The sequence below is a fragment of the Nesoenas mayeri genome, assembly GCF_963082525.1.
Source record: "Nesoenas mayeri genome assembly, chromosome: 8".
Lineage (NCBI taxonomy): Eukaryota > Metazoa > Chordata > Aves > Columbiformes > Columbidae > Nesoenas > Nesoenas mayeri.
Window position 1 is genome coordinate 17,702,579 of NC_137554.1, and position 27,696 is coordinate 17,730,274.

General features: G+C 37.9%; 1 protein-coding gene across 1 annotated transcript in view; it reads right to left on the reverse strand.

Moving 5' to 3' along the window:
* The window catches only part of CRB1 (crumbs cell polarity complex component 1), a gene marked incomplete at both ends in the record, with an annotated part of 101,289 nt that overhangs the window by 15,829 nt on the left and 57,764 nt on the right, over positions 1 to 27,696 (reverse strand). The window contains 6 exons of the mRNA XM_080349210.1: positions 4,993 to 5,119; positions 8,136 to 8,264; positions 9,909 to 10,815; positions 13,279 to 13,444; positions 13,840 to 14,390; positions 17,870 to 18,823. Of these exons, the coding sequence (XP_080205336.1) occupies positions 4,993 to 5,119; positions 8,136 to 8,264; positions 9,909 to 10,815; positions 13,279 to 13,444; positions 13,840 to 14,390; positions 17,870 to 18,823 (2,834 nt within the window). The remainder of the gene's footprint in view (positions 1 to 4,992; positions 5,120 to 8,135; positions 8,265 to 9,908; positions 10,816 to 13,278; positions 13,445 to 13,839; positions 14,391 to 17,869; positions 18,824 to 27,696) is intronic.

Below are 27,696 nucleotides of genomic sequence, written 5' to 3' on the forward strand. Positions count from 1 at the left end.
CACCGCCACTTTCCAGTTTCATGTATATTCACAGGTACAATAGGAGAGGGTATGCTTTGTGAGGAAGTACTGTCCCGAAGGTGCGGCTGATGATAATATTCAAGAAACAATTTTGAAGTACAGACTGAGCTGTTCGCTAGTCGACGTGTCTGCTTTTTACCAGCACTAGCAGGACGTGCTCCTGAGCCTAATGGGGCCTCAGGGCACTTTTGAAACACAAAGTAAAACAAACAACCAAAATCTGCTTTTTTTTTTTCCACTCTCTGGACATCTCTTTCAGATAAGAGTAATGTAAGTAACACAGAAAGAAGACTTGCTGGAGGTTCTTTGTGGCTTTTTTTTTTTTAGGCTATGGTTCTTAAGACCAGAGTTTGTGGTTCCTGAAGTAGAAATATTGAAGAATTTTTAATTGCAAACAGACATTTCCTTATTTTTTGGGAGAATCACTGACTCAGTATATAAAATGTAAGGTCAAGTGCTAAAAGTTAATAGATACAAGTAAAGTGTTGCTTTGGTTGAACTTTTGGGTGTCAGGCCAGAAAATATATTTGCAATGGAAGAATGATACCTGATTTCATCACTGTGAGTTTGAAGCAGCTGTTTTCCTATTTTTAGTTTCAGCAACATACTGTAGTCCCATACACTGAGTAAACTGAGTGTTGGATCATAGTTTCCTAAAGAATAAATATTCTGGGAGCAAGAGAATTCAAGTAAGCATACAACATCAAGGATGTTTTCCAATTCACAAACACATGGGCTCTTTGTAGACAAATTGTGGCAGGATATTGCTGGCAGAGGCCGAATTGTATTAGAGAACCTGCAGAGGAGGGTCAGTCAGAGCCTGGATTTTAAGGGTCAAAAGTAGGGGCTATTGTCAATAAAGCAATTCTGTCATTCCATGTGTATACTTCCCTGGTGAAGTACCTCTCATGTGTTTGCCAAATACATTAAAGAAAACCTTTCCTTCATCCTACAGCTGATGGAAATCCCTTTGCTCTTCCTTCTAGTACCTCCATCACTGCTGTCTTTCCCTTCTTTTCACAAGTCTTACTTCTTCCTCAAGCCCAAACTCTCATACTTCTCATTACCTATATTTCTGAATGACAGTCACTGGTGTCTGAAAAACAATTTGAATCTTAGTATCAAAATATAGGCAGATCCGTTACAGATAATACCAGTATTCAATACCACAAGCCATGTCTCAAAAAAATCATGACCTTGCTTGTTTGCTTTCTTTCCTTTGGATGTCTGATATCCCCCCTCTAACCCTGAGCACACTGAGACGCTATTTTTTTAAGCTCTTCTCAACACCCAAAATTGAATGATCCTTTTTTAAAATTTCTTTTGCTTGGCTGGTTTATAAATGAATACTGAGATTCTCACAAAAGCATGAACATGTCTGTGAATTTGCGTTCTAAATAAAAAATCAAATATCAAAAGATTTCCAATAAAAATGCAACGCTGGAGATGTATTAATATCTTACTGTTTTATCTTAAACATAAATAATGGACTTTTCAACACCTCAAATTCAAAAACATCTTAGCAATTGGAAAAAAAAAGAAAAAATAAATCAGTGCTTAGTGTCATCATTCATCCAACTGTTTTTTTCATGTTTGATTATATAGCTGTTTCGTGATAACTGTCTCACCACCACATTTCTTTGGATAATATATATATTCAAGAAAGTTATTTTAATTAATCTGGCATTTGCTTCTTTATTTATTAACCTTTTAAACTAGAAATATCAAGTCTGTTCTCCACTGAGTGTGTCGGAAGACCTGTGTGTGAGACAGGTCCAGCCTATGGGCTACAGCAGCTCAATGGAAAGGGATGGCCCATCAAAATGTTGACAGAGACCTTGTAACGCTCAACAGTTTTGTAAGTGTTGACAGTACATAGGGAGGAACCAAGTAATGAGAGTCACTTCAAGCCATATGGATAAAATACTTTTATCTCTGAATCGTTGGACTGAGGGCTTGTTTAGTTGAGCTCTGTAAGGCACCAAGAGCTATCCAGGTGGTCACCCTTGGTGGGTAACACAGTATTTGCAGCTGAAGTGGTTCGAGTGGCTGAACCACATCACTGGGCAGCACCAGCCTGGCCCTGTACAGTCAGCACTGCTGGAGAGACATTGGGAAGGTGCAACCTCAGTTTTTGTGTGGTGTATCTGTAAAGTGCAAATGTTCAGAAAACATGGCACACTCAAAGCAAATGAACACAGTCATTAGCAGAAAACAAGGAGCAGACATAAAGAGACAAAGGCAGAAGGTTTATTTTGTGTATAAAGGTAGGAAAGTTATGTACAGATGCATAATGGAGTGGAGAATACAGAAGTACAAAGAGGAAAGGAGCAGCATTTCTGAAATCGGGAGATGTTTCATGATGACAAGGCATTAGAGGAAGGAAAGAATTAATTTACAGGTGTGTACTCAGTAAAAGAAAGAGTAAACTGGTGCTATGCTAATATATTCTACATTAGTAACTTGCATATTGCTGTAAACCCATGTAAACTCTGTATTATCATATGTTCATTTTTATATCAAGTTTCTAGTATTGGAGAGAAAGAGGTTTAGAATCTCTATACAGATACATTCTTTATTTTTCATATTATGCATATAGCTATAGTATGTCAGACATACTGCTATTACAAGTATTGCTTTCTAGCTTTCTTCAACATTAATAACAGGTTTAATTTTTTTCTTATTGTAGTATATCCTGTAGTGAATATTACATAAAGTACACAACAGTTCTATTTACTTATGTGGGATCTGAACTAAACCCAGTAAGAAAAACAAAACAAAACAAGAACAACAAAAAAAAACCCCACAAAACTTTATTGTAAGTTTCTTAATTTTGATTGAAAAACCCAACCAAATAAACAAACAAAAAAACCCCACCAAAACAAACAAACAAACAAACCCAACCACCCCCACCCCCCCCCCCCAACAAACAAACAAACAAACTCCAAACTTGTTTTGAATAGCTTTGGTTAGTAGCATAGTTTTTTTCATTTGAATTTTCAAAATGTCTTATTTCTTTGTTTTTAGTCAGAATTCTGATATCATATGATAGTTTTCAGTTCAAGTTATTTTGTGTTTAAGTTTTTCATTTTTCATTTCAACAATACTGAACCAAGTAACATTTTTAGCTATGATTAAATGAAATCTACAGTTTGGAATAACATTTCCAACATAATATGTTGTTTATGATTTTAAATTTCTCCAGATGAAAGAAAATTGATATTTTAACTCAAAACAAGGTGAATGTTTTCATTTTGTTTTGTCTTACTTTGATATCTTAAACCAAAATGTAAACATTTCACACAGAAATATTTATTTCATTTAAAAAAAAAAAAAGGTTATTTCCTCTGACACTGTAGGTTTGATCAGCTATATAGCTGACTTCAGCTATATCCTGCCATGGCAATATGGTAACCTTGACATCTCACTTATACACATTTTAAGGTGTCTTAATATAACTGTAGAATTTAAGGTGGGATTTGCTCTTCATGAACACTCCAAGTCCAAAGCACAGCAAGTTGGGTACAACTGAAGAAACAGGGTGAGGTTTGAAGTGGGAGAAGCTGACCTCAGTGGGCTCTAGGGCTTCTGCAAAAGATCAGCTGTTCTCTCTGAAGTAAAAAAACCTCAGTGCCTAGTGTTAGTCTTCTCTATAACCCTGCTACATGCCATAGCCTTTAATAATAAAAGAACACCTCATAAGGACTTATTCTTTTGAATCATCACTCAGGGACACTATTTAAATTAGTAAGATCAGTACAGAATCTATACAAATATGATCATGAATGCCTGAAAATAGGGCTGAAACATTCATAAATGGTTTTTGCCTTAAAGAATTGTTCAGAAAAACAAAAACTCACTTTTTACTACTGTTCTGTATTTAACAATCTACTTCATTTGTGTCCACACTCTCAAGGACAACCATATGTAATACTTTTTTTGTTAAACTTCCTGATATTTGTAATTTTCAGGCTTCTTATTTTCATTCTTTAAGCAATCCAGGGACAACCAATCAACTGAATTACCTTGATTGCTTCCTAAGAAGGAAAAATCCCATATCCCACACTTTAGTCAAATGATGCTCCTATCTATTTATGGATAACATAGATTTACTTGAAGTTGTAGAAATCTTTGAATAAATAACAAATTTATGATTTTAAAATCTGGTGCCCTTACTGGGCCATTCCTGAAAGTGGAATTGCGATGAAGATTAAGATGTATTTTATCTCAGTATACTATATCAGGGGAGTACAGGCTACCAGAGCAGAGGTTCAGGGTTACTGACACCAGTGCAGAATGGCCACTAATTCAAATGGATGTGAGAGCATCCTCAGCATGTTGCCAATTGCTAATCCACACCATTATCTAATTATCCAAAAATATCCTAGATGATTTCCCAGATGTTAGACGTAACTGCGAAAGAAACAGCAATGAACATGGTATGTGATGCAGAAATCGTCACCATCTCTAAGATTTAATGGTAAAATTAGGCTCATTGAAGGCAGCAGGTCTTTGCGACTCGTTGCAGTAAGGTTTGAATGCCACCATCAGTGATCTTCTAGTTCTCGTTAACATGTACTGCCTTTTGGTGTGTGCCACTGTTGCCCACTGGCAGTGTGTATGCAGTGAAATGCTCTGGTGAAGGTGGGATGAGACACTTTAGATCTGCTAGCTTTTTGTTCTAAAATTAAGTGAAAGAATTAAACCAGATCCAAAGCAATTAATAGAAAACCATTCAAGGATATATAAAACAAGTTTTACAATTCTGATGTTTGTATTGCTTTGCTAAGCTCTTTGGTACAAGGCATCTTCTGCTGCATTAAAATACAAAAGTCTAGAGATTGCTTAATAGTCTTCCTGTTCACCCCACTCGACTGCTGGATCATCATCCATTCGTAGAATAAGATAGGAGAGAAGCTGAAAGAGATTCTGCCACAATAGTAAAGAGACAAAAAAGGAGAGGTCGCTTACATCGATCTCACAGCGGTCTCCAGCATAGTTCACGTCACAGAGACAGTGGAACTTGTTGAGTAGGTTCTGGCAGAGGCCCCCATTCAGACACGGGTCGGAGCTGCACTCATCAATGTCCTTTTCGCACCTAGAAGAAAGACTGCAAAGAGTGAGCATCTGAAACCACAAATCAAATGCACTGAACAGGCACATTTTTAATTCAGAAGCTTTTGGGGGAGGGAAGAGGAGGTTGTTCTATTAGAACTCTGCGGTATCTTTCCGCACGTGTTTATGATTTTATTAACTGCCTGATTAGCCACACTCAAATCCTGAACTTCCTGTATTATTTTGAAACATGGATAGTTAAGCCAGAAATTTCCTCTCCAAAAAGCATTTCGTGGTTAATGGTGCTTAGCAATGTGAAATGAAAGTTTGTGTGTGATTTTAGAGCTAGATCTGGCGCAAATGCTTCCAACAGCTTGCTTATCTATTTTCAGTACTCCAGGGAGCTGAGGGCACGTTTTCCTTCTCAGTAGTCTGGATGTAAGTCAAATAAACGTGTGTTTTTCCCAGCTGAGTGCCCTGGGAATGCTCACCTGCTTTGCTTTTCTCAATTTGAAATGCCAATAGATGCCCAGCAGAATCTCCTATCCAGCCTTTCTGAGGAAATGGGCTCCAAGAATGGTAAGAATGGTGCAGAACAGGGCTTTGTGAGCTTAAAAATGAACTATTAAGTGCTTTTAAGCTAATTCTGATGATAAATGAAATTTGAGTTCTTAAAATTTCTCAAATAACCAATTGAATACTAATGGAGAATGTGTGAGATTGTCTGAAAACTAGTAATGATTTGGTGATTTTCTGCTCCAACCATGTTCCCTTTTAATTCCTTGCTCCTATTTTTTTTCAAATAATGCTAACAGTAAATCCTAAGTTTTCCAGAGAAAAAAGCAGGTTTATTCTTGAGGAAAAATGTGAGAAACTCCCTCCAAATTATAAGGAATTGCTGTGTTCAATCATACTCATAACTATGTCATAAAGTTTAAGTGTTACACTGGAAAACAGTTCTTTGTACTAAAGCCTTTTATCTAATTTTATTAATCTCTTGAAACATTTCAACAGTTTCCTTCAATGGTAAATTATATTCATATACTTCAAAAAGCTAAATTAAAGCATCCAATGTACAAAAATTCTACAGCTGTGAACTTACCCATGCAAATAAAAAAATGCACCCCCATCCCACCCCCACCCCCCACTCAAATCTTCTAGGGAATTAGGCACCTAGATCCTACTGAACTTCAAGAATACTTAGAAATCTATCTTCCTTTGGTAATTTTGAAAATCCCAGCCTGAACTGAATGAAACATTTGTTTTCAAGAGACTAGATCTCCTTTTATAAAGAGTAATATTTCCACATTTCCGTTCACACCTATTATTAAGTTAATTGGGCTTTTTTTTGTGATCCCAAGTCAATAGATTGACATAGAAATATACTATTTTCTCTATACTGTGAATCAATAGCTTTCTGAGAGATGAAATATTGTCCCAAAGGAAAACGCCTGCCTTCTCAATCTAATATATATGTAAAAAAAAAAAAAAGTGTTTTTGTTTACATTTTCTGATTAACTGATATATTTGAATTTGTTCTGAAAAAAGAAGAGGTGACATTTTCTCACTTGATATACTAAGATCTGCATGCACGGAAGTACTATTGGTTTATGTCTTGGCAGCCTGGGGGAAAAGAGGACAAATAGTCAATTTTAACCATTGGAGAAGAGTGCCTTGCTGTAATAGTCAGTTAAAGTGCAGTATGCTTGGTACAAGGCTGCCGTTCAATATGAGAATCCTGGGAACCATAAAATAGAGATTATTGCCAGCCAGTGGGATGGATATAAGGAGGACTCGTTCCCAAAGCTGTAGTTAGCAAGTTGCCTGGCAGGGGAAGGAAGAAGGGAAAAGTACAAAAGTACTTCTACATTGAAGCCTTGAGAAATGTAAACACCAAAGAAATGTTTTAAGAAAATGCTTTTATTTTTTATGTTTTATTTTATTTGATTTTTTCACTGTTTTTGTTTTTCATACTGTGAGGTGGGATACAGACCTTCTGGCTGAGTTAAACAGTACAATGCAGATGTGTCTGCCATCTACACTGTACATTGAGTGGGTGGAAATTTTAATTTCATCTGTCTTTTATAGCTTACTGTATTGTTTCCCCAAAATCAGCAGGTTAATAAGCTTTTGAGAGAAACAAAAGCTTTTGTTTAAAACTTCTTTGTTCTTGCAAAGCCAACATAACTTGGTCCTGTTGAACTTTTGGATATTATTCTCTGATGTAATGCTAATTTCACTAAGACCATGTATGGTATTTTCTTTCTTACTATCCAAAAAGGTGCCCTTACCTGTTGAGACTATATTTTGACTGGGACAGCATCTTCCTACATTTCTACAGCACCTCATGCCCTGAGGCTGTCAGGCCACCCTGCTCCACAGCTACTTATAGAACATTATGAAATGGTGTGAATTGCGGCAATATGCCACAAGATACAAATTTCACTATGAGGAAGGTGCCTTTATGTCAGATTAAACTATAACATGTAAAAAGTATTTCTTAACTTTTTAAAATAATAATTCTGGTTTCATACTTCGTAACACACTGCAACAACAGTGGGCGTTTAATCTCATACCATCCCTGTGAAAGAAGAAATTGTATATTCACAACACATACTTGTAAAAATGAAACAGGTTTGCATATTCATGTGTCAGTGTATTGTAGCAGATTTTCATATATGAGCATGATAAGTATGTTTATGGGCCCCCACCTATGGAAAGATAACATTCTAGCTTGTCGTATACAAAATGGGCACAGAAGCCAAAAAAACAGGCACATAGAAGCAAGTGTATAATGCTGTCTAAGAAATATCTTCCACTGGAGTTAATAGTACTATATTGGATTGAATCTTTCTTCATTAATGTGTGATTTTTTTGTCTAAGTAAAACTGCTATGCCTTCACACCCTCAAATCCACTCAAGCAAGGACCTGCTGAATTAAACAACTACTTTGTGTTTCTGCAGGATGATAAACCCCTGTGGCTATTATCTTCTGGGCCCTTCTGGAACAGCTTTTGGAAGAATTGCTACACAAAGATCTGCTGGGCAAAGCATCTCACCGTTCTCCAGCAAATCCTGGCAGGCACACACATGTCAGCTCGCTGCCGAGATCAGTGCAGTTGCCATAGTTGAAACACGTGAGATTTCTCTCTCCATTCCCACAAACAGTGTATGGCAACCTTCTGTACCTAGGTAAGTAAGAAGACAATGGCAGTTATTTGCACTTCTCTTGTTTTTGGATGTCTCATGCTCTCTTAGCTTTTCATTTGACTCTAGGCCATTGCTTTGGAGGAAAATATTTAGATCTACCTTGCAAATTTGTTACTTGAATGCAGAATCTAGTGCTGATAGTCTTCATATAGACGCAGTTCTGCTAGTTGCAGTGCCTTTGTTTATCAATAGTGCTGCTGCTGGCTGATAGTACTCAGTACATATGGGAAAGTACATACGGGAAATTACCTGTAAATGAACACAGTTTCAGGGGCTACACACACTTAGTGACTCCTTGGATTCCTCTTTGGAAAGGAAACCCCACATCTCTGTCCATTTACACTCCCAGTGCCTGGGGTGCTTGGGGTCAGCAGCAGGCAGTGACTGCACCAGGGGAGCAATGCTGTCACTGTCTGGGGTGTCATCCAAAGGAATGACAGCAGAAACTGAGGTTTAAGACTCATAAAACATATTTTGCTTAGCTTTTTTTAATTTGCTGGATTTAGGGCTTTTTTGCTAAGTATTTATTGGCAACTTTAATAGTCAATTTCTTAGCAAATGACAAAAAGAAGGGGCACAATGCTCTACCTACATTACTGATATGGATCTATGTCATACCGGGACAGCTTAGTAAAAGAGTTCAAAAGAGAGACTTAACATACAAGATTATCATATTGGACCAGTACGAGGCATCTCTAAATCTCCGGATGTACTTACCGCTCAAAAAAAGTCAGCAAGAATTGAGAATTGTGTAATTATAGCCTAACAGACTCTGGTTAGGCAGCATGATGATGATTGTTTGTGTCTTTTGGGCTGCTGCAGACTGAGTTTGTTGGACTACTCTGGAGGAAGCAGAAGTATTTTGCCTTGTTTGAGAGCAATAGACATGCTCAGAAGGGAGAAGTTTATGGTGTGCACAGAAGGGCAATTAATGGAAAGAGAGGCCAGGGAAGAGCCTGGAGCCTTTACAGAATGTCTGAGAAGAATAGGAAATGAGCATGTGGGGAGTCTCAGAAGTGATAGAAAGAGTGGGCTGTCTGGTATCTGCAGCCACTGGGAGTGCAGGGCAGAGAGAGCAACATTGAAGGAAAAGACCCACATAGCAAAGATGCCGTGGGTGGAGAAAAAAAACTTTTCAAGTCGTTCTATTATTATTTTCTTTTACCTGCCAATTCTGAATTTCTCTGCATATAGTTCTAGAGCTCTATTTCTCTAATGAAGTATACTTTTAGAGACTCAAAACAATTAAATTTTTTTTCTAAAAAATATATAAATATATATCTATATATACATAAAAATTTCAGATATCTCTGAAATCTAGTGGACTTGTAATCCTGTCATCAGAGAGGTCACAGGACCCAGGCTGGCAGCAGAGCTGTGCCTTGTTCCCTGGCTCCTTGCCTCATCGGTCTCTTCCTGAGCTGCCAGCTCTGCACTGCCTCAGTCCACATCTATCTGGTCTGTACAGCTTTCTGTACTGCAGACTCTTTATACATTAATTCTGCGCCCGTGATTAATATATAGATGTATAACATCTGTGTTTAAAATGGAGACACCAGTGGAGTAATAACCCTTCAGAAGAGACCTGACAAAATCATGCAGATCTGCCTTATTTATAGTACCTGCAAAATTTTCCAGTGAAGTTACCAGCACACAGGCAAGAATAGCCATTAATCTCATCAATGCAAGTGGCCCCATTTGCACACTGGTGGCCGCGGCAATTGTCTATGTCCTCTTCACAATTTACCCCTGTGTAACCAGGTTCACAGCTGCACTCGTAAGAGGTGATCCCATCAGTGCAGTTTCCATGAATACAGGGATTTGAAGAGCATTCGTCAATATTCACTTCACAATGGGTGCCAGTCCATCCTTTTGGACACACGCAGTGGTAGGAAGTATAGAAGTCTTCACATATCCCCTCATGCATGCAGGGATCAGAGCTGCAAACATCTGCCTGCAAACAGCCAGTACGAACAGCGTTTGCGGATATTTTGAGAAATTGCTCCTCTTGAGGTTTTTTAGTAGGGATGTCAGCATTTTCGAAGTAAGAGAGATAAATGCCACTGATTTCTATGGTGCTCATACATCCTCGCAGGCCATCCAGACTGTCAAAAGCCTTGTCAGCCACGTAGATGTCTGTCTCTTCTCTTAAAAAGTTGAGGCTTCCTGCAGCAGTTGTGCTAGTTGCAGTGTCTTTCTTGTTATCTATATCCATGTGCCATCTAGAGAATTGGGACAGGGGCTCTACCATAGAGACCATCACTTGATGCCATTTCCCATCACTCATAGGCAGCGAACTGGCAAGGGTCAGCTTATAAAAGCTGTTGCCGCTTTGCAATTGAAAGAATAATCTGGAATTGTGAATACTGATGGTAACGAACTCTGGCTCCTTCTCCGCATACAGCAGTATCACGTCAGTGTCCCTAGTTCGAAAGCCAAATACGATACTGGTGAGGTCTCTGCTGATTTTTCCATTGCTTCTGTAAAATACCGCACTGCTTCGGCCACTAAACACTGCATTAGCAAGACCTGTGCAAAGATAATAATTGAGAAACCAGGCCAACTTTAAACCAATACATGTGGAACAACATCTCTTCAGTGCCCCATGCTCCCTGTCATATAAATTCTTGTGGGTTTGCTGAAAAACAATCAAATTCCACCCACATTCCAGTTATGCTTGCCCACCCCTTATGGCCGTAGAGATTACAGGGCAGTGCCAGCACCACCTATATTGGCATAAGAAGTGTGCTGATATGCATCATCTCAAGTTAGCATTCTAAAGATACAATCCACATTAGTGTTATATCTCTTTTCCCTCTTTAGACAAAGAAGAAGGAGATCATAATTGTAAAACCTGAGGCTGAGAGGGTATTCCAAAGGAAAATATCTGTTTGTGATTTTATGTTCGTTCCCTAAGGAGGGGCAGCTCATTGTTACTCATGACAGATCTGCATGAGGTGAACCGTTGTTCTCAGATCCTCTTCTCTCAGGTAAAGCACTAAAGAGGTTTTAAAAAGTATTTGACTGGATTCCAATTTACTCTTACGGATGCAAAAAGGGTGAACTTAATTGAAGTCAGCTGGCAAAAAGCTCCTTCAAAGTCAGTGTGAGAGGAGTCATTCCTATCATGTTTAAAGCCACCTTCTCCCGCTGTGTGCACACTCCCCAGCCCTGCCTAGGGCTCCGAGCCTGGGCTGGTGGCACTGGCAGGGCAGCAGAGCACTCGTTTTGCACTGCCACGAGAGAAAATCAATGGGCAACATTACGGCAGCTTTAGGGACATCTTCACAAAAACATCTGACATCTTTCATGAGCATGGTTTCTACTAAAATGCACAGAATCATTGGGCTGTAAGTTTGCACGTTGTGAGATTTATGAGGATTATAAACAGGGAGGGGAGATGGGAAGGAATGTCTTCTGTTTGTGCTTCAGACAAATTTAGCTTTGGAAGATCCTAGCACTGAGATAACTTTGGTTCCTGAACTATCTTTGGGCTCAGTGAATCTTGGTGAAAAGAACTCCTGGGAGTCCCAGTAGGTAATTGTTAACTGTATATCTTGATACTAAGGCAGCAGAAGTGTAACTATATTGCCTGGTGCAAAAGGAAAAGTTTCCTCAGAGGAAACCATACTAAAAATGAAAGTCAGCGCTTTTCAAAATTATTTCTGATTTTTTAAATATCTCATAAAGCTGAGGTTTTTTTAAGCTCAAAAGCTAAAATACTCCTGCAGAACTCTTTTTAAATCCTGAGTACAGCAAGCCTTTTGGATGTGCTTTACTCTCAGCTGTGACACTGGGCATGCAGTTTTGCTGTTACCTGATGTTCCCCACATCAGCTTCCTGTATTGGCTTTTTATCCTTTTTTTTTTTGGAGTTCAAGTTTTCCTAAAGGGCTTGCTAAATGTAGCTGTCTAGGTGAAAGTATAACAGCAGCCCATGGAAAACAGCTCTTTTTCTACCTTAGTTCGAGTTCAGCAAAAGGAAACAGTTCAGATACTTTTCACTTCTCTGTCTGCGTGTATTTATATAATACTGTAATATGCAATAATAAATGTCATGAATGTGTTTTGATGTGATCATTAAAGATGTCTGTTAGAGAAGGTGCAATGGTTTTGATTTCAGTTATAAATTTTAACAAGTGTTACAGTGCTGATTCTAACAATCTCAAGAAAAATAGCATCATATTGTTCTGTCAGCAAATTGTCTACGATAGAAATCTTTTGTTGACCAACCTTCTCATTCCTAAGAGTCAGCCATTCTAACAGCTTCCATCAGACTGTGTGTGTATTTATCTTCCTTCACAGCATCATTAGGGTTTTCTTTGATAACAAAAAGAAAAAATATTGCTTCAAAATCCTTACTTGCTTTTTAAATTCCACTCCAGGGTGGGAAGGAGAAGGAAAGTGGAGAAGGAAAGAGATATGCAAGGTGGCTAATGTTTGTAAGACAGCTAATTGTCATCAATTTTTAAACTCATAGACTGCTTGGCATGCAGGTTCTTCTTAGGAAAATACTAGTTGAATAACTCTATTGCTTGCTGGTATTAAAGTAACCTTCTTCAAAGATATTTAACATTTAAGAAAATCAAATGATGCAATGTATGTCATGTAGCTTGTCTTTTCAGGAGGATGGAGAACATCCTAAGGTTAATCCAATACTGGATATCCTCCTATCTCTGCAGTGGAAGTATGAGAGGTACACTCACACTCTGGCAGTGTACTCATCTATTGTACAACCTTGACAAGTTGTGTTGAATAAGTCAAAAGCAAAGGTCCTGTAAATGTCGGTGTCTGTGTCAAAGGGTCTGGCTGAAAATTTCTAGGTTTGGTAGAGCAGACTTACTTACAATTGTCGTAACTGTTATTATAATAAAGATATAACATTTGAATGAACTTTAGAGGCAGTGAACAATGAGTTTTAAAGGAAATTCTGATGAAAATTTCTAATGTTTCTAATCTCCAAAGATGATAGGAATAACTGAAGTGTACCTACATTCAAATCCTTGGTGCACCAGCTGGCATCGTGCTTCAGGAGGACAGGGACCAAGCTCACACCACCTCACTTCCTCGCATGCTTTCCCCGCTGTGTTAGGGGGGCACGTGCAAGTGAAGTCATCCCAGATTGAATAGCAGACACCACCATTGTGGCAAGGGTTGGACTATGGTGAAAGAGAAGAGACAGCCTAGGCATGAATAAAAACTGGTGGACTCCCAGCCCTAAGGATGTGGTACTGTTTGACAGAAAGGAGAATTCTGTTTATTTCTGATGGAAAGTGATAAAGACCAGCACTATGACAGCACAGAGCACATGTTAAATAATTGGTAAAGAACAGTATTTCAACCTTAAAACATTTTCATTCTCCAATATGCAAATACATTTTGCTGCTGATACTCATCATATGTAGCATAACTCAAGAAAAATCTGCAGTTCCTAGTATTTTTACAATATTCCTAGGATGTCATTATCATCAAATGGTATATGGGAATGTATGAAAACTTAAAAGAAATTTCCCATTATAGACATGTTAAAATGCACTGAAAATGTCATTCTTACCTTGCAGAGATTGTCACCAGTGCATCCTTGGGTGACATTAATCAGAGTCTGGTTGACAGGAGAATTCAGTGCATTGATGATGGGGAAGAATTCCAGAGGGTGGTTATTCACTCTTACATCTTGGATGCAGCCTTTGAAATACCTGCCATTTCTATCAGTTTCTTTGTTATCTGGTAGGCCTCCAATGTAAAGAATATCCTTATTTTGGATGGTTAGTACCGGAGGAGAAATAAAGCCTAGGTATTGAGAGGACTGGAACAATTCCATCTTATTTGGTTCTATTTTTAATGTTATTAAGTAAAAGTTTCCATCATTCATGGAGTGTTTGCCTAATAACTTCATGGAATTTAGAGCTACCAGTGTGAGTTTCCCACCTTCCAAGTAGACTCTTACGTACAGTTGGGTGCTGTTTCTCAAAGCCAGTAACAAGCCAGAAGACTTGCGTGTTCGGACAAACATTGATATGTTAAAATGTTCATTCTGAGAGGCATCAAGAGAAAAAGCAGCATAGCCTGAGGAGTCTGCAGATCCAAACCGGCCTGGAATGTACTCTTGAAGTTAGAGATAAGAGAAAAGATTAAAAAAAAAAAAAAAAAAAAAAGAGAGAGAGAAAGAAAAGGGAGAAAAATAAAATAATTAGGGCTAAATGAGAACGGAGAGAATGCAATGATCAAATAGCTGCTTCTGGTAATATTTATGTATGGTAGTAAGATGTGCTGGTATTTATGGATGAATAAAGACTTGATCCAGCTGTAAATAGCTTCTATTTCAAAATTCCTATTGGCTTTCATGGCTGTAGCATTAAGCCTCAGTACAGGACCAGATGTTATATTATTGGGCATATTCTCCCCCTTTATCATGCTCCATGTAACGCTGTGTTCTCAAATGGTTAAACAAGGACAGATTTATATGGTTTCCTGGATTGGTCCTCAGAAAGATCATTTTGAAAAGAATCTGGATGCTTTGATCCTCTGCTTACCACAGAAGCTAATATAATTCTGGAACTTTGTGATTTTTATTTATTTTTTTTGCATTGATTCATAGAATTAGCTGAAAGCTGCTCAGCAAATCCTTTTTGTGTCAAACCTCCAAACAGGGCACCTATTTGGTGCTGCATGGGCTCCCCAGTCCTTGGACTGAATTTCTGTGGCTGAGGCTCAACACATACTCATACACATCAGCTTGTATCCAGTTGTGAATCCTGTTCAGTCCTGAGTGCCTGTAATGCTGCGGTGTTGTGGGAGAAAAATGATCCAGGATTGGGTAAACCTTTTTCTTTTTTTGTGTGCTTATCAATTAAAATGATTAAACCGAAACCATCTGTCTCTCTCCCTGACTATTTTCAGTAATGATTTTCAGACTTGTAAGGATACAAAATACGTACCCCAAACCGTATTTTATTCTGATGAGTCATCTCATTAAAGCACAACAAAGTGTTTCTATTTTTACACTTTAAGTTTCGTGATCTTGTCCTCAATATTACAGACTTCCTGCCTAAACACTTTCAAGAGCTATTTTTAATATATCAAATTCATAGAAGGAATAAACCACATAACTAAAGAGTCAGTCCTCTTTTGTGCAGTAAAACTCCTAGAGTGAGACCTCATAGGCCAAGTTTCCGCCTGCAGCGCTACTTTTTTTAATGACTACATTAAAAAACCCAATGAAAATAGGGGACTGACTATGAAGCCCCAACAGACCTTTAACAACCACACTGTACTTCTATGTGGCATGGTAATATTATTTAGCAACAGGAATAAATCCCTTGTTTGTTCCTAAACAGACAATTTAATAAGTAAATTAAATTTAAAATATTTTAATTCAATGAATAAGATTACCTATATAGCCACATCTCCTTGTTCAAACTCTAGTATGTAGAAATTAATATTTGTTGAGGCGGGTGTTTTGAGGCATGAAATCTCAGTTATATTGTTTTTTCATCCAGGTACAAAGAAAATTTCTCCTGGAATTAGGATTACACATTTGCAGTGTTAGAAGGAAGCATTAATCTTCAAAAAGGCATTTCATGTTTACAATTACTTTATTACATTTCTCTCTATTTATAAATATATATATATATATAGAACATAAATCTGATCTTCTGTTTGATGAGATGGCTAGTATCACCTTGGTCAGTATTAACCTCTTGGGTCACAACATCTGGATGTTGATCAAAATGAGTCAACATCTGTTTGTTATTTTGTATATGTAGAGAAAATATTGCCTCTTGTCAATTAAATACTTGGCAGCAACTTTTCTTGAAAAAGACACTAGCATTTCTTATGTTATCCTTTACCACAAGTCTCCCCCACTCTGCCTTTAAGAGACCTGTCATAGTCTTTTAAATATGGCATATATCTAGAACCTATGTATCAAAATGGCATGGTGCCATGATTTGCAAGGAATATTGTGGTCATCAGAAAAAAAAAAATGCATACTTTCTAATAATTCTCAACAGTTCTAATGCCAGTGTAAGCCTCTCCTGGCCCTGACTGGTTTTAATTTTGCTTCATATAAGGAGGGAAACATATTTACCAGATGTTGTCCTATACTCCAAAGTTGCTTTCCAAATCTTTGGATAAATTACAGCTAGACTTCAAAGAAGTCTGTTACAATTACCTCTCAGACTTTGTCATTTTGCAATAAAACCAAAAACTATTGAGAAGTATTGATAACAAGTATATAATACAAAAAGAAATTGTATTTCAACATTTTGAAATGTATTTCAAGCTACAGCTTTCTGCAGCTATGCATTCAATAAACCCCTGAGGCAGTTGCTCAGCTGATGTAAATCAATGTAGCTTCACTGGCAGCAGCACAGCCATGCCAGTTTACACCAGTTTAGGATCTGTCCATTCCAATCTGACCATGGCTCTGCCATTGCACTTCATTTTTTCCAGTCCACTTGGCAAATATATATACATAAATATATGTATGTATGTATATGTGTATGTATGTATGCATGTATGTGTTTCTTCCTCCCTACACATTGCTGTGATTGCCCATGTGTGGATGGTTAGGAAGAGGGCAGAGAGGGAAGCAGGGGCAAGGCTGCTGTACAGTTTTCTTAAACAAAACTGCCTGTTTGAAATCACTGAAACTTTTGCTGAGGAAGAGTCACAGAGTCCACCCAAAAATGTTCCTGGGGTGCTGCATTTACAGCTGCAGGGGGTTTCATACATCAGATGCAGCACAGCTGGGAGCTGGGCAGGGACCTGTGTTGTCCTTCCCTTTGCTTCAGCCGGCGCTTGGAAAGATCATTTGTAGCAGGGAAAGTGCTACAGGCATGTGCAGCTTCTGTATTCCTGCTCGTCACTGCCCAAGAGGCTGTTTGCTGAGATGTGCTCTTTCGTTCACTGCGACATGGACACCTTTACCTCTGGTCACTGAGCAGCTCTGGTGACGACTCCTCCCCTAGGTTAGTGGTTGTCCAGAGCTGGACCAGCTGAGAGCTGAATGGGTCCCGTTTGCTGCCTCTGCAGCCCTGCCTTCTCCTTGGGCTAATCAGATTAAGTTAATAGTATAATCTTGTTCATTTTTTAAAATTAGAATCTGTCCTTTTTTAACTTGCAGTACTTTTGCTTGCCTTTCATTGCCTTAAATGAGTTTCTTTATAAAAGCCCAGAGAGCTTGAGGATAAAATTTTCAAGGAATGCTTTGAAAGTAAGACTTAAACTCCAAGTGACTTGGTTGCTTTCTAAATTTTATTCAGGGTGCATAACCTCAAGTGAACTACAGTTTTCCAGAGTTTATGGCGTGCTAAGAGCACTGAGAAGATTTTAAAATTGATTGAGTGGAATCCACCAGTTTAGCCTGACTTTTGTTGTCAGGCTGAAAAGCAGCCTTCCTGGGGAAGTAACTAAAAAATAATGAAGGCGTGCTACTACTGACCTCTTGCACTTTCTTGCCAGCCAACATTAAGCTCCAGAGTTTCTAAGGGTCAGGCCGTTTCGTCACGGGGTAAACAGATGGTTTATGATCATGTTTTCAGCAACCACTTAAAACATGAATGCCAACAGCATTCCCTTACCTGTTGCACAGCCTGGCCCAGTGTACGGCCGGTAGCAATCACAGTGGTAGCTCAGCCACAGGTTGATGCAGCGTCCCCTGTTCTGACAAGGGTGGGTTTCACACCAGTCCTTTTTAGTGCATCCTGTCCTGACATTTAGGGATGACTCAGATGATGTGTTCTCTGGAGTAATAACATTCAAGTCTATTTCAATGTCCTGAAGACAGCCTACAAATGAAGGTGCAGAATGTATATTATAGATGTTAAGAAGAGAGTTGCTGCTAATGTTCCCCACTGGTAAGCCACCCAAAAATGTGCTCTGAAATGCAAGCATCACGTGATCGTTATCTATCACAGCAGATTTTTTATTGAGACATGATTCTACACAAGAGCTGTCAAGCAAATTAAGAGTAACAGCTCTTGCCACGGTTACCTCCACTGAATGCCATTCTCCATCACTGACATTATGGGGAATATGCAAAAGAGCCTGTGGCTGGTTATTGACTTGCACGGATAAGTGTAAGTAGCCATTCAGTAACTCCAGCTTCGCAAATGTGTTTTTCTCCCCTCGGTAAAACAGAAAAGCTGTAGGTTGCACAGTCTGGAACCTCAGGTTTACACTATAGAAAAATTCCTTTTTAGGGGTGACGGGTTTCTTCAACAAAAGGAAACTGTTCCCTTGAAAGGAAAATGTGGTTACGGTTTCACAGTGTATTCCAGTATACCCAGGTGAACATATGCAGCTGAATCCATGTTGGCCATCTTTTAAATGTGGGATACATATTCCATTGTTTTGACATTGTTGACCAGTGCAGCCACGGAGGACTTCTGTACAGTTCCAGCCACCGTAATAAATCCCTTCTTTGTCTGCAGGTGGGCAATGGCAAGTGTAATTCCCAGGAAAATTCTCACAGATTCCACCATTTTGGCAAGGGTTCATGTAACATTCATCGATGTCTTCATCACAGTGAGTACCTGAAAAAAACCAAAGAATTAGACATTCTGGGTTGGATAACTGGAGCCCAAAATGACACCTTTAATAATGTGTTTTATTAAATTATCTTTTATTAGATGGGAAAGTCTTGATAAAGAGATAATGGACTCACAAGTCTAAAATATATTAAATATAAAACCACCATTCACATGCTATGGCTTTCTTGTGTGAAGTATACGAACACCTTATCAATAATCACATTTTGGAGAAAATAACCAAACAAATTGACAGTTTTGATATGAATAATGTGATTGATATGGATAATTGAGATAAACATAACCTCCAAATGATGTGATCAAGTTTCCCACCCGTTCTGTGGTAGGAATCTAGAATGCTTTGAGAGAAACTGAATTATTTATCACACATAAAAAGCCAAGAATTGTTGCTTAATTCATATTCATAATACAGTGTGTTGATGAGCTGGACTATAGTCTGTTGGTCTTCTCTTCCAGATAGTAGAAGCACAACAGACTACTATTTCTGGTCCCATATGAAACACTTTTGAGCAACAATCTTCAAGTGAGAGCCACAGGACTTATAAGTATTATATGATACAGTGAGACATACTGACAAGTAGGTGAACAGCTCTGCAAAATGTATGTCCAGCAAGCTGAGTGTCTGAAGAATGACATTCCCAGAGTGAACAGGGAGCTGCCCAGTGTGAGAAGAAATCCAAAGCAGACGTTAAACACAGTTCCTACCAGCGGCCTGGCCAAGATGAAGCAAGATGCACCCTGACTACAATGAGTGGGCAGTTGTCATATTTCAGGATCAGGTCTCTACTGCAGTTGCTCAAATATGAACAACAGATCTCATTTCTTCCAAAAACAAGGCAGCAGTGACTCCTGGTCCATCAGCCACAGTTTCATACTGTGAGGAGACTTCACTTGGGATGTGAAGATCTGAGAGAAGCTGCTGGAGGAGTTTAAACCTGTACGTCTCAGCAGAATATTCCTAGTACCTTGTATCTACAGGAAAACTTGCTTTACTTCTCCTATATGCAGAATATAAAGCAAGAAAATATGAAACTGATATTTTCTCAGACATCTCAGAACTTGGTGATGAGAGCACTTCTGTAGAAAATGGGCAATATAGGCTCATGTTTCCTCTTCTTCCATATAATGCTTGGCTTCTGGTATGTTGGGTAAAAGGAAAGCTCCTCATCTCAGCTTCACTGTAATTTGACAGATGTGACGTATGTCCACTGGATCAGACTTCACAAATATATTTCTCTTGTAAAAGTGATCCATTTATCCCTCTGCACTGCTGTTCATCTATAAAGTGGTAATTATATTAACTTCTCCCTTGACCAATCAAGTGACTGATCTGTATGCAATGGATCAGGGAAAATCTGTTTCTTATCTCCCTTAGAAGCAGTCAAAATATCAACACTCTTTTTTGAAAATTCATGCTTAGTGCACCTCCTAATATTTTGACTTCCCTTCATAGTTATTCTAGAGAAAAATACAAAATACTTTGCAGTTAGTTCTCAAACTAGTATCATCAGCACAAAGTACTTAATAGACATAGTCATGCCTGTCCCTGCAGCAAAACTGGTACTGTAAATTAGATAGAGGTATGCTGAGACTCACAGAGTTGCAGCTAGGTACCAGGCACTACACCTAGCTTCACACACAAATTCACATTGAGACACTTCTCATGGAAAACTAGAGAGTAGCATTCAGCCACAATGAATTGCTTCAAGTAGCAATAGATACATGTAGTTATTCAGGCTAATTCCTTGCCTGTCTGCTTTGTTCAATCAAAATTGTAACTAGACCCATCTCAAAGAGTGGTGAGTTACAGGAGAGCCAGAAGGGAACTGAGAATTGCTTGAGATGTGTTTGAAAGTGAAGTGGCCATAGTATGTATATAAAAGGACCTCTTAGCAGTGATTCTCCTCACTCATCAGTCTTCAGTTGTAGTATATAGTTTCCACTTGAAGCTTCAGCTTATCAGACACAGACAGTGCCATCTCCTTTCTCTGGCTGAGGGGTTTTACAGCAGCAGTCTATCTCTGTCAGGCTTATATTTATTCCTATGTGAGATGTCTATGTATACCTTAATGTGTAGTGGCATCTGGCAGAAATATGACTCATTGGGGCTGACTTTCTCAAAGCAAAAGCATCAAAGTCTAGCAAATAAATAAAATCAGTTTTATCAGGAGAGGTACATATTGTTTTTAGTGTGTTCCTTGCCTATAGAAAACAAATAACATCAGTTACAAAATGCAAAGTTACTACCATAGAGCAACTTAAATATGTCTAATTTCATAAGCATTTCAGTGTCTGTACACAAATGTTTACTTTTTAAGTAATGATGTTAAGAATATGTTGCAAAATAATTATTTTGTGGAGCTGTATATATATACTTACATATGTATGCCTACTATTTTGTAATAAGATTAGCACAAACATAAATATAGGTCACACTAAAAGACAAGCACTAAGCCATTTTTTCATATCAAGAATAAGTAAATCAGCTGTTCTTACAAGTGGTGTTGATATTGCTTGTTATCTGCCAATTGCTGTGCAAGCAAAGACCACTGTCATTCAAGATAAAAGCACTCTAGATAAAAGGATTAGTCAATATTTATAGAAGTGTATAAGCAGGTCAAATAGCTCAGATTGGAGAAGTTAGCATGGAAAAAGTATTCTCAAAAAATGTAGGACAAATCAAAAGCAAGTGCAAGAGGAACAATTTTCTTTTCAGTAGTTACATGCATTAGCTCAGATAAACATATCTGTGCTTTTAAAGTAAAAAGTAAAGTGAAATCATTCAGAATTTTCTCTTCTAAATATATTACACACCTACCTAAAATTTCAGACAATGTGAGTATTTAAATAATATTTTTACAGATAATGGTTACTTTTTCATCCCATGAAGTTTTATTCAAAACAGAAAAGAAATAGCTCCTTTGACTCAGTTTGACAACACTACTTATATCTATCTGTCTTCTTTTTTCACTTACACTTTATTACTATAGGGTAGCCAATTTCTAACTATTAACCTCTTAATTAAAATATCTGTTTCAAATTTAGCAGCAAAGGTTTCCTGCAGAAGCAGAATGACAAAAGCAATTATTCAAGCATAATTGTACTGAATGCCACTAATTTTCATTTTGATTAAACAGTTAGAAAGCTATTATCTAAGTTACACTTTTGATATGCAACTTTGGTTAGAAATCTCTTTACAGCTTTCTGTCTTTCCAGTTTCTCATCACTATATAAATATCAAGCAAATAAAAGCAAGCAGTCTGGATAGACACTACATGTTCAATACAATCTAAGTGCACACAGAATTTCACAAAAAGGAAATATTTACCTGTAAACATTGTCATTAAAATGATGTAAACCTGTATCCTACTTGCAACCATCTTTTTCTGAAGGAAAAAGATAATTTAGCACTTAAGCAGTCCACAAAGTAAGTTTGTGTAAAATTCAAAACAGTTCTTAGTATAAAGGCTGCCTTTCCAGGATTAGCTTGCTCCACTTCTGTACCTGCTGATGGAGTCTGAGGGTGTATTTTGCTCAAGCCAGATCAACAAGGCTTAAAGTAAGACTCATTAAACTGCTTACGCAATAGATATGTATTCTACTTAAATTCTTTTTCAGTATGTTCTGTCCAAGTGTGTTCACACTAAACTTTGATCATGTTTCACAGAAAGGTTTATTTTTAGGAACTGTTCAAGACTCTTTTGGTACTTTTTGGTGTTTTACAATATGTTTTTAAGACCGTGTTTTCTTTCATTTTCAAGAGGTTTGTTAACCCAGATCAGCTCTTTCACAGTCATTGTTCACTCAAAGAAACTCAATAAGCAGACAGAAAAGACAGAAGATTGTATCTTTTTCTTTATTTCATAAAGTATTTTTGTTCCATTGGCTTTCACTGTACTACTTACTGGAGAATTATATCTGCAGAGTTTTGAGTGTGCTGAAGACAGGAAAAAAAAATTACTAAAACATCTTTTTTTCAGGTCTTGAACAAGAAATTTTGATTTGGACCTAGTTTAATGAGAGGAAAACAGAGTTTGAGAGTCTAGACTACTTATTCCTGCAATAATTTAAGCAGCAGACTTATTTTTCTTTTTTTTTGTTATACTTTATTTACATGATGAATTTCTTGAAATATTGCTAGAGAAGTATCTCTTTGTGTAATTAGTGAAATAATTACAAAGCAAGAGAGTATTTTCCTGAGCTGGTATTTACACCATCCAACTAGCATATGGTAAACTGTGGATTCAGATCTTCGTTTTGGCAGTTTCTCATTTTAAAACTTCAACAATGGATCCTGAAGTCTCCCTCAGCCTGTCCCCAAGAAAACATTGATTTTTGGTAAGTGTGTTTTTCAATTCCTTCTTCTTCCTCAACTCATTTATTCATCAATTAGGAAATTCCTGACATGTCAAATTTGTTTCCAAAAATCTTGTATGCAGGATATTATTTTGGATTCATTTATTCTACAGCTCACAATTTATTCTATGGTGATGCTCAGAAATCTGCTTCTCCTTCCAGCCTCTGATACAGGCATTGAGTGATTTTTTTTTTCTTTAGTTTTTCTATGGTGAATTAAAATACCACAGGGTATGAATGTCATCCAGACTCTTTGACAGGTAAGAAAGGAAGCTTTAAGCAAAATAAAGTTCATGTTAATACATTAGTATGCATGTACTTGATTAGTAGTGCTTATCAGATATCTCGTGCTGCAGCTTGAAGTTTAATATGCATTTGTGTTTCGAAAATAACGAGAAAAAGTTGGAGGTTTTCGGTAATTGTCAGTCCTTTTGTAATATGACCCTGATAATGTTCTGGGGTAAGACTACAAATGTACACACTGTCAACAAACTAGGATGGGCAAACACGGTAACAGCTCAGTGGAAACACAGACACGGAGGAACTTCCTACCAGGGTATTTAGCAAACAGGCAAAGCCATGTCAGAACTGCTAGGGAGTGTTTTGAACAAATCTGTCAAGGACCAGGGGGTCACAGAAGGTGGTAGGTAGTTACTGTAATTACAGTAAGGGTTTGATATTGACTTTAAAAACAGTTTCATACATAAACCAAGGAGAAAAATCTACATGAAACCACCTGAAACCACCATAAAGTGGGTATAAAACCTACCCAGAAAGTAATCGTTAGAAGTTTCCTGTTGAAATGGGAGGGTATATTGAGTATGGTCTGAAAACTATCAGATTCAATTCTGGAAGGATTCATTCAGTTTCTGTTGTCTCTGGACAGAATGACCAGCAATCAGGTGGAACAATAGTTCCCATTTACTAAGCCTTGGTCATATCTTAGTAGGAATACGGAGTCCACTTTTAGTTCTGCACTGCAAGGAAGATTTGGATCAATTGGGAAGAATTCAGAGGAGAGCAATGAGAACAATCACAGGTTGAGAAAATACAATTCATGAGGACACACTAAAAAGTAGGGCTGTTCAGTCAAAAGACAAGTAGAGGGAATGGGACAAGATAAGAGTCTTTCAATACAAAGAGAACACGCTGTTCCCTGAGACCATAGTAAACCAGTGAAGAAGTCATGGGTTTGACCTGCACCAAGGAAGAGCCAAGTCACACTTCAGGAAGATATTTCTAATGGTAACAAGGCAACAAAGCCTTGGCATAAGATGTGCACTGTGAGATACAGGGTCTATTTTGGATCCTTAAAAATAGGTTAGAAATGAAAGTGCAGGGTGACATGAGTCATGTTTCTGTGACTTCCTTGAATAAAATAATTTCCAGCAATGGAGCCGTGAAAACAAAAGTAGGAGTAAACCTTGGGGAAACTAAAATTGTAGCACACCCTTTAGAACATGCACTATGGAAGACAGAGTTTGCAATAACACTTTTTCCACCTATATTTTACAGTTTTGGAAATGTCTGTTACAAAATCCTACTTCAGGCAGAAACGACATTTTTCAAGGGACTCATTAATCCTGAGGCCAGCAGAAAGATCTGGCAGAACTTATATTCTTCAGGGCTCCAGGTCTTAGCAGACAATCATGAAAATTCTAACTTTGCTACATCTGTGCTGATAATTGCAAAGAGATAATTACTCTTTGCTGGAAGGAGGAAATGCACGTTCATGAATGAGTAAGCGCAAGGAAATAAATTGACCATCTCTGTGTCATCGTAATTAAAACTCATGCTTCTGGGCATAAATCAGTTGTCATGGAGGTCAGGAAGGAGGTTTTACTCTTATGTACCTCAGTGTACAGCAACTGAGGGGTACGTATTTATTTTTTCTCATATTTTTCTTCAGTAAACAACTGCCTTATATTGGATATTAAACTTAATGTGACCAGCGATCTAGTACAGCAATTTTGTTGCTATCTTAGCAGGAAAAGCTCACATAAGATGAAGAACAGAATACAGTGCAGAGCTGGAGGATGTGCAAAATTGAGTATTGTAAAAAAGCAGGATAATAAGCGTTTGCTAACATTGGGCTAATTTGCACATGATACCTTTCACACAGAACTCTAATTTTGTGAAGCTGTAAGACCTTGCTAGTTGTTCCTTTATTGCAGACAAATTCACTGTTCTGCTATTTTTCCTCTTGCCATTTGAAATGTGCATATAAAGTTAATACTGGCTAGGAAAAAAAAAATAAATAGAAATAGAATTGAGTGACTTGGATTAATCATTAAATATGTCACTCTAGCTGAGGGATATGGAATTCATAACGTGCTACATTCAGAATGGCATGCTGTAGCTCAATCTTTTTAAATGTTGCTGGCCTGAAGCTTCACAGACTAGTTTGAATTTTCAGTAAAAATTGATTTTTTTTTTTTTTTTTAAGTAATAAAACCCCCCAATCCCTTAATCTCCTCAATCATTAAACATTTTCTGAGAGCAAAAGTACTTGGAAATGTTTTTCCACTTGTTTCACATGCTTTGTCACACCTAACATAGTTTTCATTTGGAAAAAAAATAAAAAAAAAAAGAAAGAAAATCATGTACATGCTGTAGGTGATTAGTTGTTTGGTGAGATCTAGTGTGTTTATTTTATTTTATAAATATTGGAAACAGCTGACTGAGTTAAGCATTGGCTTCAGCTTCCGAGTAGACCAGCCAGCCTTTTTCACGAGCCCGTTCCGCAGCCCTGAGCACTCAGGCAAAGCCGCGTGAGCAGCACAGCCAGGGGTCAGAGCCAGAGAGCCGGGGAATGGCAAGGGGCCGCATCCTAGACGGGCAGCACAGCAAAACTGTTGCTTGTAGCCTACACCTTCATCCCATATTTCGATTAACACAGCCAGCCATGTGGATTCAATTGTAGGATTAGGGTCTGAATCTGGAGTAAAGAAAAACTTGGTGAAGAAATACGTCCCTGCATGGCACTCATTTTCCTTTCATTTCCCTGCTTCTAGAGTCAGCTTTATGTATAGGTAAAAGAAGCAGCTGCTGTTGCATTTGACTGATGGAGTTAAGACAGAAAATCAAACAGTGGTAGCTAGGTTTTCCCGGGTAGAATCCCTCCTGAGTGGGTTTTCTGGCAGTAGGAACGTGTTTGTAGGTACGGCCATGTCATTGATACGAGCTAGGAAGGGCTGATGAGAGGAGGGAGAGTACAATTACAGGGTGTAACAGGTTAAAGTGGAGAATTTATGATTTATGCAGGATGCCATTAAGAAAGAAAAGAAAATAGCAGGTAAGGTTTTGGAGATTAAACAGATGAAAAAGAAGAGGAAAATGTGAATGGGAAATGGCAAATGGAAATGCAGGAATCCATGGTACCTCCAAAGATACTTGTGTTGGCATTTGAGACAGTTTTTGTTAGACATGCAGGCATTTATGGGTAGTAGGAGGAGGGTGCATGTGTGTGTATGACCATTAATCTATATAGGAAATACGAGGGGTGCTTAGAAAGAATGCAGATCAGCAAGAAGGTCTACGCAGAGGTCTGAGCTAAAATTGAGAGAGAGGAAGGGAGGCCACAGAGCAATGCTGAAGACAAAAGACAGAAAAAAAAAAAAAGAAAAAAAGCCATGATAGATTTTTGTCTGTCATCAAAGAAAGACAGTCATGTACACTGGAGCAAAGAAATCAATTCACAACATGTAGAAAATTAAGATAGGATAATAGAAAAATTTAGATTGAAAAGTACATTTGAAGGTTATTGCCTGGTCCAATGCTCCACTCAAAAGTTAGGACATAATCCAGAAATGAAATTGGAATGGTGGATTTCAGAGAATTTGATTAGTTTATACCTGATTATGGACCAAATATTTGGAAGGCAAAATAAATATTTGGTGTTCTGCTTCCAGTACATTTTTTGTGTGTTCTTTAAGCCGTAAAAGGAGTATATATAATTCAGGAATTTTCCATGTTTTACCTTTTAGAAAACTGTGGTAAGACTGTGAAATTCAAAGCATTAATGATATGATTTGCATTTTTTGTAGATTTATGAGCTTGTACATACAGATTATGTGTGTTCAGTTGAACCGAAGTATGTCCAGAGGGATCTTAAAACAACCAATACCTTTGAGTTGTTTAATTAGATCATACAAGGTCATGTTTCATTGACTTGAAAATCTGTTTGGAGCATATGATTCACTTTGGAATTGCAAAACAAATTAATTTTCAGTCCTACAAACACTTAAGGGCTGTAAAAGAGTGCTTGCTGTTGATGAACACATCCATTGAGAAATGTATGCTTTGTCTAGTCTCCCTTAAATGAGATTTTCTACCTTGTCTCTTGCTGGCTGCCTCCCGTTTGTTCTAACTGAGGTAGGCAAGCGCAGCCACTGTGCTGTCTAGTGTGAAACGGCTTCTGCCCTGGAAACAGTGCTTTGAAAAATTTCAGTCATTTGCAAGATTTTCTCGTTTTATTAAAACCAGTGTGAATCTTCACAACA